The 12487-nt window shown below is 40.2% G+C and overlaps 1 protein-coding gene across 1 annotated transcript; it reads right to left on the minus strand.

Annotated features, from left to right (window-relative positions):
* Positions 1 to 79: 79 nt before the first annotated feature.
* On the minus strand, positions 80 to 12262 carry LOC117973021 (coiled-coil domain-containing protein 191-like). Its single transcript, XM_059031072.1, has 17 exons — positions 11987 to 12262; positions 11673 to 11711; positions 10636 to 10777; positions 10141 to 10290; positions 9770 to 9948; positions 9401 to 9624; positions 8766 to 8931; positions 7924 to 8114; positions 7334 to 7577; positions 6569 to 7008; positions 6087 to 6202; positions 5545 to 5627; positions 4885 to 4986; positions 4078 to 4221; positions 3800 to 3952; positions 2923 to 3077; positions 80 to 1457 (listed from the first exon to the last, which is right to left on the minus strand). Exons 1-17 carry the CDS (start codon positions 12059 to 12061, stop codon positions 1325 to 1327), a joined length of 2736 nt encoding a protein of 911 aa, XP_058887055.1. The 5' UTR covers positions 12062 to 12262; the 3' UTR covers positions 80 to 1324.
* Between the last annotated feature and the right edge of the window lie 225 nt (positions 12263 to 12487).

Consider the following 12487-nt stretch of genomic DNA (forward strand, 5'->3'; position numbering starts at 1 on the left):
AAATCAAAACAAGGGTGCTGTCAGTTTATTTTCAATAATAAAATCTTACATCTTTGTTGACTTATTTTTTTCTTAATGCCTATTAGAAATCGTCTTTGCCAGATACTGTAGCACGGAGCTCTGCCAACATAACCATCAAATGTTCATTAAGCATATTTCCAACACTCAACATTTAATTCTCAAATCGTTCCTTCACCTCATCGACTTATAATGAATGTCCTCCAACAAATCAGACCCCAAACGTTCACACTCCTCGGGTAAGCTGAGAAGTTATTTTTCACTTGACGCTGTGTCAAAATAAACCGTTTCCAACAATAGGGGGCTGCTGTTTTTAGCAACACCCTGGATTAGAAAGTGCTTGTGCTAAAATGTGGGTAAGATGTGCAATACATAAGATGCAACACAGACCCAATGTTCTGCCCGTCATTGTGATTCACAAAGTATAAACCGTACCTTCAACAGCTTGAATCTTTCACTCAAATGAACATACTGATTAAACAGTATGTCTTACTGGTATTCATTCAGCCTTTTCATGACATTTCTTACATTCAATTCTGTATTTCTAGGACATGATGTGAAATGCACAGAACCACTTAGAGAACCTGTTTTTATTCTGTAGGTTATACATAAAAGCACCTTTGGTTTTCCAAATCATGATCCATTGGGACAGTTATAGGGAGAATGCAAATGAGGTCGTCCTACAACACAGCTTTTACTGCTGATTTAGAAACATGTTTTAAAGCACATAGTGCCACATTTATCAAGGTTTTTACTCCAAATCAAACTGTTATTGTTACAAGATAAATCAACAACTTAGGCACATGTGTGAGTCTTTAAATGAATACACAGAATAAGCATGATAACCTTTGTAAACATTCAAAAAAGGCCAATATGTGAATCCTACTCCATTATGCTCTCACATGAAGCTTCTATCCCAGGCACTCGTGAATCTAACAGTGAGTAAAATTCTCATAGAATATTCTTCAGCCAGAATTCTCTGTAATCAATGAAGAGGTGTACTGTGCATTAGGAAGTAATGTGCTGATTTGCAACATTTTTGTTTTATTATTTGTAATTACAGTTTCTGATGTAACTATTATGTTACTAGAAGGTGTGTTTTGATGGCAGTCATAACGCACAACTTATGAAGGGACACAATTCAAAACTTAGCCTAAACTGCAGCTGTCTTCACACAAATAGTGGACTGGACCTAGTTTACCTAGCTGGCTAAGGTGACTCAGCAGAGACGCTTATCAATTGAAGGGGTTTCCGGGCTAAATCACAAGAAGCAGCAGCCTTGTGTATTCGTCTTAACCCTGACGTTCTAGGTGCTGAAGTCGGGGAGAATCTCAGACACTCTCTTGCGGAGCGTCTCCCTCCTCTCTTCCTTTTGTTTCTCTTCATTTATCATTTTGGGGAATCTTCGCCACGTCCGGAAGGTGGTCAGAACAATCCTCCTGGAAATACAAGCCAGAACATTAAAAGGGCTACTGTACAGCTATGGCCAAATGTTTTGCTTAATCCTACAGAGGGTCGCGGTGAGCCGGAGCCTAACCCGGCAGACATTGGGCACAAGGCGGGACTACACCCTGGACGGGACGCCAGTCCATCGCAGGGCAACTAAGGGGCAATTTAGAGAGGCCAATCCACCTAGCCAGCATGTCTTTGAACTGTGCCGCCCTTCATATATTTTTTTTAATTGAATTAGGTGATGGAAAACTTTTGGCCATAGCTGTGCTTTGTCAATTCTATTGTCTTCACCCATTCCATAATCCTAGTGAATTCCAGATATGACGGGCATTAGTTCAATAATACGGCAAGATGGGGTTTATTAATGTTTCTGCTGATGAGGTGCATGCAGGTTCCTAATGATTAAGGATTGCCTTACATCCATAGCTAACATTTCAGTTCCAAAACTAATATCCAATATTATTAGGTTCCATGGTCTAGGTGCCTGATGTAACTTCCATGTGGCTGGTCATCTGGCATGAAAATATTTACCAGCGGGGTAATAAGTTAAAACCGCTTGCAAAGTCACCATCAGGTATATACTGTAGCATAGGTGGCTAGTGCCATCTGCTGTGCACATTTCATCTCACGCCCTGATCATATTTTAGATGATGAAGGTGTCACTGCAAGTCAGTGCCCTGATAATTCCATAAAATAATTTTTTTGACCAAAAAAAAGTAACATGCCTTAATGAACCAATGTTATGAAAACTCTTCTACGGATCTTTCAAGTTGTTGTAGAACCTGTCTGTAAAACAGGGCTCTACTTTGCTTGTTTTAACAGTGGAAGTATGGATATTTCTGCTCTTTAGATCACCGAGTACTTAATCATAAATAGCGACACTTGTTTTGTACAGCTGATTACAGTTCCTGCTCTATATTTTACACCAATCAGAGCCCACACTCAACATTCTTAACATGCCTCTGGTAAACCACACGGCTGCAATGTGCTTGTTATGGTATTCCTTTGAAAACTCAGCACTGGGATCAGCTTGTGAGGAATGTGAGCTCTGAGGGCAGCCCTGTCATCTAACCTTTATGTCCCAAATGGAAATAGCTGTGAAAAGTATTCCCAGGATTATAGATGAAGGACAGCCAACAAGGGCAATGCCACTTCCACTTACAGTCCCTGCAGTTCGGAACCAAGCACTGCAACACTGGCCTTTACAGACTACTACTTTAATATTAATTAACCCATGAGTAAAACACATAGGGTTAACATGCTGTTTGAGCAGGTGGCTTGTCAAGTGACTTTCTGTGCTAAAATGACAACCTCCTTTTCTGGTAATTTGTGATTACTGTGCCTATTTGCAATACAAATCGCCATATCAACAGTCTAAAGATAGCAAGAATCATTTAAAACCTGAACATGTTAAGCACCTATGAGTACCGTTAAATAAAAAGTATCATTAACCTCTGATTGTGTTCACCAGCAATCTTCTGCTTGTCCCACATTGCAATCTTCTCCTCTGTGATGTAATTAAGTAAAGCCAGGAACGTCTTCTTCACTAAGGAAGCTCTGTAGAACCGGCCAGCTTTCTCTTCTAATATCGAAGTGTAATTCTTGCACTAGAAATACAAGGTAATCAAAACAGGAAACTGATGATGGATATTTGAAATGAAAACTGATTTCAAGATTTCTTTTTGTATTCGACAAAATAATACAGGTCTGCTGTGCTTTTTTCAGTCGCACAATTCCGGTGGGCCTCCACAACTTTAACGCTGTGTTCACACAAAATGTTTTGCGTGGTCCACTCCAGTAAAGTGTTATCCAATACCCAGTGAATCATACTGTATTCACACAATTGAATTAGCATTCAGTTGCAATACATCCTTTACTCTGTGCCAGACAAAAAAAGAGGTTATTTTCTTCAACATCTTCCCATGTTTTTCCCTCATAGTGGGTAAGCTGTCAGATCATTGTACTTTTAACCTGGGGGGTCTCTGGGCAAGTCAATCTAGTAAGATGTCCTCTCTATGACTGTGTAAGGGGTCAATTCACTTGCACAAGGGATCAAAAGAGTAACAGTAGTACAAGGATAAGTATATAAGTTTGTTTTTAGAACAACAGTAAATGTCGGAATTTGAAAGAACATTCTGTCTCCAAATGATACCAGGTGAGAAAAAGGAGCGACTCTCTCAGCAAAGCTGTTAGGATTTTTATTTATATGCCTGGTTGTTGCATTCCAGTACCCCTTTTTCCTGTGCCTAAGCATTCATGAGTGTAAATCTAAAAGCAGTACCTGCCTGTAGGAAGTATTTCCAGATGAGTGGTAATGGTGTTAATTTACCTTTAACCAGTTGCTAAGGCACCTCCTGAGCAGGATGTGGTGGTAGAGCTCTGCAGCACTGGCTGTCCTCTCAGCGAGGGAGTCATTTGCAATCTGCTGCCAGGAAAGAAGACACCTTCTGAGGAGTGAGGAGCCATGATGACCTTCAGCCAACTGATGAGACCCAACAAAAGGGGAAAAAAAGCAAGTGATCAAGAAACGTCTCAGATAAATAAAACACAAAACAAACCATGCACTATATTTGGACATGTGTACGACATGTTTACTGCCGGCTTTACCTGCGTGTTGTGCTTGGCGTGTTCCAGAAGCCGTTTCCATGGTTTCAGGCCTCGTTTTTTCAGCAGGAATTTCTGATAGTGCTCGTCCGCTTTCGTCTGCAGCTGCTGTCGTCTCTCCAAACTCTTCTGTTTCTTCAGCTCTTTCTACAAAGAAAAAGAGCTGAATTTTACTGAACACTTCTCAGCTCTGAAGGCACATTGAGATTCTTAAAGCTTTTTTACTCCAAATCATCACAAGCATGTTACCAAACCAGAAATAAACATCTACATTTAATTGATGGGCTTGTATGTACTTGAGTTGTTTAACGGTTTGTAATTGTAATGGTTTGCTCTTTCAAAAATGTGCTAGTAATGAGTTGGAGTAAAAAGCTTTATGAATCTTCAGTTTGATAAGTAAGCACATTGAAAGGCTGCTCACAATCAAATACTACAGCAGTGGGTTTACCAACATTTTCAACATCAGTAGGGACAGTGTAAAACGGTCTTGATGGAAAACTGGACCTAATAGAGGAACGTCATTGGTCTCCATACAGAAAGGGGCAGACAGTCTTAATGGCAAGCTTGTCGAGATGATGATTAACATTATTTGCAGATAATACATTCAAAACATGGTATTGCAAATAGTAAGTATGAATCTAGCAGTCAGCAGACAGCATCTACAAACTGAAAATATAACCCATTACAATTTTTTTTTTTTAAATCCTAAGAACCCTAAGCAGCATTTCTCTTTTCTATTCCATAGCTGCTTTTAGACCGTCCACTCTAATGGAGGCACATCATGTGATTAGACATGTTTCCCAGTTGTACCTGTCTCTGCAGTCTCTTCTCCTCGCGCTTCTTCTCCAGCAGGGCTTGTTTCTCAGCCTCCTCTTTCCTCTGCCTCTCCTCCTCTGCAGCTTGCAGCTCAGCCTTAACAAACAACAAGGAGTGTGTCAGTAAGGGTCTGTACATATCCCTCACTAGGGAGGATAGAACATTACGGGTCTCGGGATCATGAAGAAGTAGGCCACCATGACCTCCATGCGCACAGCAAGAAGATATGAGGGGGTGGATTTTAACACTTTGTACAACCAAAGTATACATTTGTGGTTCAAGGTTAAATTCAACTCTTACAAGTTACAAAATGAAAAAATAACATCCTAGCTGAACTTAAAATGCTGTAAAATATATACTTGGTGTGCTTCTAGCTTTTCTTGTAACCTTTAATACCTTTTGGTAATAAATTAGTAATTTACACTTTGAAAATATACTGAGACTCAGATAGCAGCTACAAAGTTACAGAAGTAAAGGAAAGGCATACAAACAGCTATTAAAACATAAACTACTGCATCTAGACATGTAAATCAGCACTGCAGTAGAGGAACACTGTGGTGTTCACAGCCTCAGGAAAACACTGCCTTATGGAAGAACACCCTTCATATTTTCAACACACCCTACCTGAACCCTAAACAAACTGTGGACACTCACCAACTTCTCTTCCTCCCGTTTTCTCTTCATCTCTTCAATTTCTCTTCTCCTTTCTGCTCTCTGCTTTGCACGCTCTTCCATAGCTGGGGATGGACAGGGTTTTTAGTAATTTGTGGGCCATAAGATGAGGCAAGCATCCCCATCTTTTTCTGAAACGAATTAACCCATTGTAAATGTAGAAAATAGTGTGAGATTGTTTTTCCATTGAGAAAAAGGGAGCAAACTTTACACTTGCTTGAAAATCAGGCCCATGATTATTTGTGTCCTAGTAACTATTGCCAAACCTTACACTCAAAAAACACAATCACACCGATCTCTGACAAACACATCCCTACAGTACGGTGACACAGACAATGCCTATAAGACTTTGAATTCCTAAGTGCAAACATGCAGTTTTTGCCACTTAAGAAGCCTAAGTACGCCAAAAACAAACCACCAGAGCTCTAGAGAAAATGTGGCACTAATACAAAGTTATTATCCAGAAAATACCATTCCCTTGAGGGCCACAAGAAGCACACTGCACTGTGTAGCAATTACTTGACCTTTAACAGTTGGGTGAGGAGAAGCTGTGTGACTAGGTGTTCCTTTAATACTAGACACGTTGCTCTTAGCTTCCTCTGGGAGACTGTGCCCAAGCGTCTGCAATGGAGCAGGTGCACTGAAAGACATTAAAACAGTTGTTTAGCAATCAGTGTATTTCAACAGTACATGTGGTTTTGCATGATTGACTTAACAGTTTTTATTTGTGTCAGCCATTAAAGTCCTAACATATTGTAATTATCGATTTCAGAATTTCTAATGGCCTGAACAAATACAATTCACTTACCAAGCAGTGCATTATTACATTTAGAGTAATACCATGTACCCAACGATTGAGCATGTTAATATTAGAAAAAAAAAATGTTTACATTGAAATATTGAATACATTAATTGTTCATTTCAGTGCATGTACCAGTTATGTCTTGTTTCCATCATGACTTACACTGAAACTGTTGAATTATGGTGCTCTCATTTTTCTACATACCTTGACTCCTCTACTGTTTTTATGCTTGACTGATGGCCTCCACTTGCTTTGGTAGGTATGCTCAGTGCATGTTTCTGTGCTGGGTTGGACAGGGCCTTGGTCATAGCTGTGGCGCGCTCAGCCTCCTGCTTGAGCGTCAACAGCCGCTGGTTCTCCTGCAGTTCCAGAATCATCCCTTTCTGTTCTAGAAGCTGCTTCTTCTGCTCCTCTATCATGTGCCGCTGAAAGTCGTAGCGGTTCTGGAAATTGCTGCCATGCAAATCCACCCTTTTCTTTGGACCGGTGCTGGGAACTGATGTTTCCAAATCGGTGGCCTGCTCCGTGATTCTGCTGAGGTCCTCTGCGTTCAAGGTAGCATGCTTTTTGGTTACCTGCCACGCATGCTTAGGCTTCGACTTTGTGGAGGAAGAGGCTGAATCAGGGTTCTTTAACGTCAGAACCTGTGCTTAAAATGGAAGAGGAATGAGCAACAGCAAAATGGGTCAGTACATCCTATTTAACATGTCAATCCATATCCATTTTCATTTCCATACAATACAACCCCAAATTAATAAAACAATGAGACAGTCTAACATCTTGATTTTTTACTTGTTGTTATACGTTAGGCCCAGGTTTATTTTATTTTAATTGTACTTGCACCATGATGCTTTTAGAATGATATTAAACAATATATTGATAGGCCATTTAGAAGAGGGTAGACAGGTTTCTAGTCACATGCTAGTTGATCTCAGTTCTTGGAAGCAGACATAAAGGCCCATAACTCACTGCTTTCTGTGTTGAGGAATCATTTTGGGCATGCCGTGCTGTAGCCCTGTCGTCACATGATCTTTCAGTCCAGAGTTTTCCTGTGGAAGCCGCGTCCAGCAAGGCAGCCATTTTCCTCTTGGTCTCCTCCTTCTTCACACCCAGGTCGCGTTTCTCTCTCTCTGCTTTGCACCACAGCTGCCACTCCGTCAGGTACTGCCGCAGAACTCGACGCCGGTCACTCTCGGTAGCCAGCTGCCTCTTTCTACAAAAAATATGTTTAGCAAAGAATATTATTTTAATTACATTTTTATTGTATTTTTTTCTCATACAAAAAAAAACCCACAATGCTCCTTTTTTACTGTACAATACATAAAACACAGTGATTCCCCTTTATACTTGTCTCACATGTAAATATTGCTGCCAATGAATAATCTACAATTTTACAAGAGGAGAAGATTTCCCTAAACACACTGAAGTAAAAGCGAAACTACTGTATATGTGAACATTGACTACAAACATAATGCTTGTTCTAAACATTTCTGGGAATTGCTGGGGTGTGTTTTTCCTGTCTGGTCCAGGCAGTAAAAGGTTTACTCGCTGTCCCTCACCTGTTGTCGTCCCGCAGCTGGGCCTCAATTTGCTGGGCCTCTCGCTCTGCTCTTCTGGTCCACATGTACGCCTGCCAGGCCCGGAATGCCCGCAGCTGACTCCTCCAATCAGACAGTGCCCCTGCCTTGCCCATCTTCATTCTGCGCTCCAGGACCAGGGTGTACCAGCCTGAGAAGTGCTTCTGCACACACTGCACACACAACACCAATTCATATCCAGGGCAGGGGTCAATTCCTGTTTTTCAATTCCAATTCCATTTCCAATTCCTTCGAAGGAACTGGAATTGATATTTTAGACATAACTGTTGTGATTGTTCAACACAACATGTTGAAACTGACACCCTGAGATCCTTCAAGAAGCTGCTTGATGAGATTCTGGGATCAATAAGGTTCTAACAACCAAACTTTTTTATGTTCTTATGTTCTTAACTGCTTTAATTTGAAGCCCATCAATATGACTAACAGTGACTTCAATTTAAGTAATTTGTTACCACTGCGAGGAGCTCATTTGAACAGAATCCAGCTAATTGCAATTTTGATCAATGATGTGTTAGAATTGATTAAAAAGGAATGGGAATTGAAAAACAGGAATTGACCCCAACCCTGCTCATATCGTTATTAAAAACAGAACAGTAAACATCTGAAGGGTAATGAAACATTTAAATGTGCCTTTCATAGCCCCTTTATCAATCAGATTTTTTAGCCATTTACCCTTAAAATGCAATATTTCATGAAAACAAAACAATGTTCAGCCTTTTGGGCCTTCAAACATGGTGTTCGGGTGCTGTTTTATAGTTTGTCACAGGTTTATTTGCTGGTATTTGTGTTTTCAAATTCCTCACCCTCAAGTTGTGGATTTGAACCCGGGCCTCGGCCTGCAGCTTGCGCAGTCTCTCTGCCTCGAGCTGCTCCGTCTGTATCTGGAGATGCACAGCTGTCACATCCGTCTGGGGCTGAGGCTGAGCAGCTCTCTCCAGGGCTTGCCTCCTCTCCAATCTCTCCCGCTCCCTGGGAAACAAGGAATGAAAGATTACTGTGTCAGTCAAGCAATACCCAAGTAACTACAGCAGTTGGGAACACAGTAGTTACAGCAATCTCCGGAATAGTCACATCGGTGTAGTTTTCTGTGCACATGTGTCAAACCACGTAAATATCCCTAAACTGCAGAAGTGTCTGTTGTATCTTGTTAGGTTAATACACCTGTTCTAATTGAATTAATATGCCATTCCATTCACAAAGCAAATACGATTTTGGTCTGTTCCTAAAATAAATCATGTCCACAGAAAAACACACACAAACAAAAATTAAGAAATATTCAGACACACCGATATATAACCATCAAAGTGCCTATACGGGCTATTAGAAAGCGAACAGCAGATTAAACAATCTCACACAGGACCCTGTTTGAGTAAGCATATGCTTGGAAACATTTTGGGGGGAAAGCTGCCTTTATCCTCAAACTGCATTAACATCGTACATGTGTCTGGCCTGGTCTGTGATGCTCTTTTTGTCAGCCATCTCCTTGCGCAGTCGCACCACCTCTCTCTGGATCTCCTCCTCTTGCCTGCGAGCCTCCAGCAGCCTCCTGCGCTCCTCCTCCTGAAGCAGGCGCTGCGCCTCGGCCTGAACCTCTCTCTTCAGAGCCTTCTCCCTCCGCAGCCGTTCCAGCTCAGCCTGCCGCCTCGCACGGTTCTCCTTTACCTACACAGAAACAACCCTACAGCAGTTACATGTGAGTTGCTTTAAGTAGCCTGCAGCAAGAATTATCAGAGATGTGCCTGTGGGTGACTAGTTGGTGTGTAGGGCTCTGGAGTATTTTCAGTGATTAAAAAAAGGCCCCTCCCACCTGCTGGTGCCTCAGCTCCATGGTCAGACGGGGGTCTTTTCTTCGCTTTGTCTCTTTGTCTTTATCCATTCTGAGGTCTTCCAGTATCCCAGAATCCACCACTTCCTTCTCCATGAGCTCCTGCAGAAATCTGTGAGCTGTGGAGTGCTCCACTTCCTGTTCTAGATGGCTGTAGAGGTCTGTAACACACCAAATTCAGAACAAAACAAAACACATTTTAGGTGTCACTTTGTGAGCTCATCTCCACCAACCTGCTTTCCCTCAGTATATATCTAATATGTCTTATATTGGCTTTACTTAATCTGGTAAAGCCACTGTTGGCTCTAGTAAATATAGACCAAAAAAAATACTGTATCAAGTTTGGTCTTTACCATCAAACTTGTTGTATCTTAGAAAAGGTGGCGTTTGTGGTTTGCTGGGGGCAGGCTCGGGAGTTGTTCTGTCCACCAACCCATCTTCTTCATCAATCTCAAGCTCCAGACGGAGCTTAGAGTTCATCCAGTCATGCAGCAGTTCCTGAGCTGAAAACACACAGGCTTTCAGTGGGACTGCTTATTTTATTCCCCCCACAGTTTAACTTGTACTGAGACCTTTTGGGGCTTTCCAGTTTGTCTTAATGGTCGTTTCACTTGCAGGTTCACAAACTTCACAAAAATGTGAACAAAGGAAAACAAAGGTCTAGCCATAATGTTGTTTTTGGTCTGATATTTTACAGGAAACACCTACAGGGCTTGATATATCATGAGGGTCATACAACCTTGGATCAACATTAGGCACTCTCAAGCTGCTTATATTTTGGCTTACTGTGTGTAGCAGAATGGTACCACTATTGGGGCTTATAAAAGATAAAGAATACTGTACAGTACCTTCTGTATAGGCATCATCGTGATCCTGTAATTGATCAATGCTTTCAAGTGCCACTGCATGCCCCCTCGCCTTTCCATTTACAGTGGGCTTTTTGATTGAAAACACTTCTGAGACAGCAAATTCTGAGGCTTGCTCAACCCTCTGAACAACAAAGAAAAAGGATTTGCCAAATGCAGATCGTTACATTGTCCTGTTTTAAACCCCACTTTATAGAACGATTCTTTAATTATTAGAGTAGTATTATATGATTATCAATGTTGGGATTCTGATTGTTTTTATATCTTACTGTCCTTGTTGAATCTTAGTGTATTCAGCTTGAAAAAAATGCCAAAAATGCATACATATGGTAAATAAGTAGATAAATACGTAGGCATCTCTGAAACATTTGAAGAGTGAAAAGGCATACACTTCAAAATATCAACTAAAATGTGTAACATGCATTTATCACACAATTCTGTGATCGTGAAGATGTAAGTCTACACACATTCACATCTTGTATTTTTCCTATATCACATCATCGAGCTTTAAGTGCCTATATTAAATAATAAAACTAAATGTAAGTACAGTGTAGCAACAGTGTAGTTAATGCACCTGTATTTTGAAGTGCATCCTCGTTTTTCATTAAATGTGTTTTATTCATAAAATACTACACTGGCACACTTTTCTTTTGAAAGGTTTTTTCAAGTGGTTGTACAACATGCTATAATTATAAATAAATATCAAAAATAGCTCACACATGCGCCTCAACTCGGATCAAAACATACATTTCACGAGAACACCCTTGTAGTGTTATTTTCAGGTATGCAGTAAAAAGTGGTACGCAGCGCATAGTGCTTGATTGTTTCTAGTTTAAGTTTGCAAAAACATAATGTATAATTAATGCTAAATATACCTCTGCTTGGCAATAGGAAAACACCCATCAGCTCGCAATTGATTGCACCTGTACTAAAATCTGACAAAGTACCACTTTCAATGTGACAGCGTTTTCAAGTTTTGGTACACCTACCACTTTCTAACACTACACTCTGAGTCTTACCTTAATCCAGTGACCAATGTCCTCATTGTTTAATTGAGGCTGAAAATAATGAGATGTTAAAAGTCAGTTTGTAATTTTCATGAATGGGAAAATAAAATAATAAAGAAAAAACATAAAATAATGCATACAGTATATTTTTTGTTTTTAACAAATACACAGTCGGATGTGATGGACTTTGCTTTATGTGAACTGCAACTGGACAAATGTGTCAACATTGATTTTCTATATTGTGCAAATCGAGAAACTGATCCACATAGAACTTGCAAAGGTTCAGTTGAGTTAAACAAACAAACAAACAATAAATAAATAAATACCTTTTGACTTTCTTTTTTATTTTTAGTGAACCTCTTCCAACGAAATAGGTCGGGTTTAGTTCCAGAGTGAGTCATTTTTTTATTCTTCTACGAGTATTTACAAACTATTATTACTTCCATAACATAATAATTTGCATTTGTAAAGTGTCGGAACATAAAAACCGTTTATGTACTGTATAAAAGAAAATTTAAAAAAATCGATAACATAACTGAAACGGAAAAGAAAATAAGTAGTTACAGTCTCAAGCATGAAGCCGTAGTTGTAAACTTTGTCAGGTGGGGTGTTGGGTATTGAAGTACAGTACTTTTGGGAATGCCGTTCAATGTAAGAAATGTAAAATTAAAAAAACTACAACTCCCAGACACGATTGCACACAAACAAAGATCAGTTGGGTAACTATAGCAACGGGCTGTGTACTAAATATTTGAGTCACCAGAAGTTGTGTACAACCACTGTTTTTTAATACGATTACAGCTGTACCCGTTAATACAATGTATACC

Source organism: Acipenser ruthenus, chromosome 9 (genome assembly GCF_902713425.1).
Source record: "Acipenser ruthenus chromosome 9, fAciRut3.2 maternal haplotype, whole genome shotgun sequence".
NCBI classification, from domain to species: domain Eukaryota; kingdom Metazoa; phylum Chordata; class Actinopteri; order Acipenseriformes; family Acipenseridae; genus Acipenser; species Acipenser ruthenus.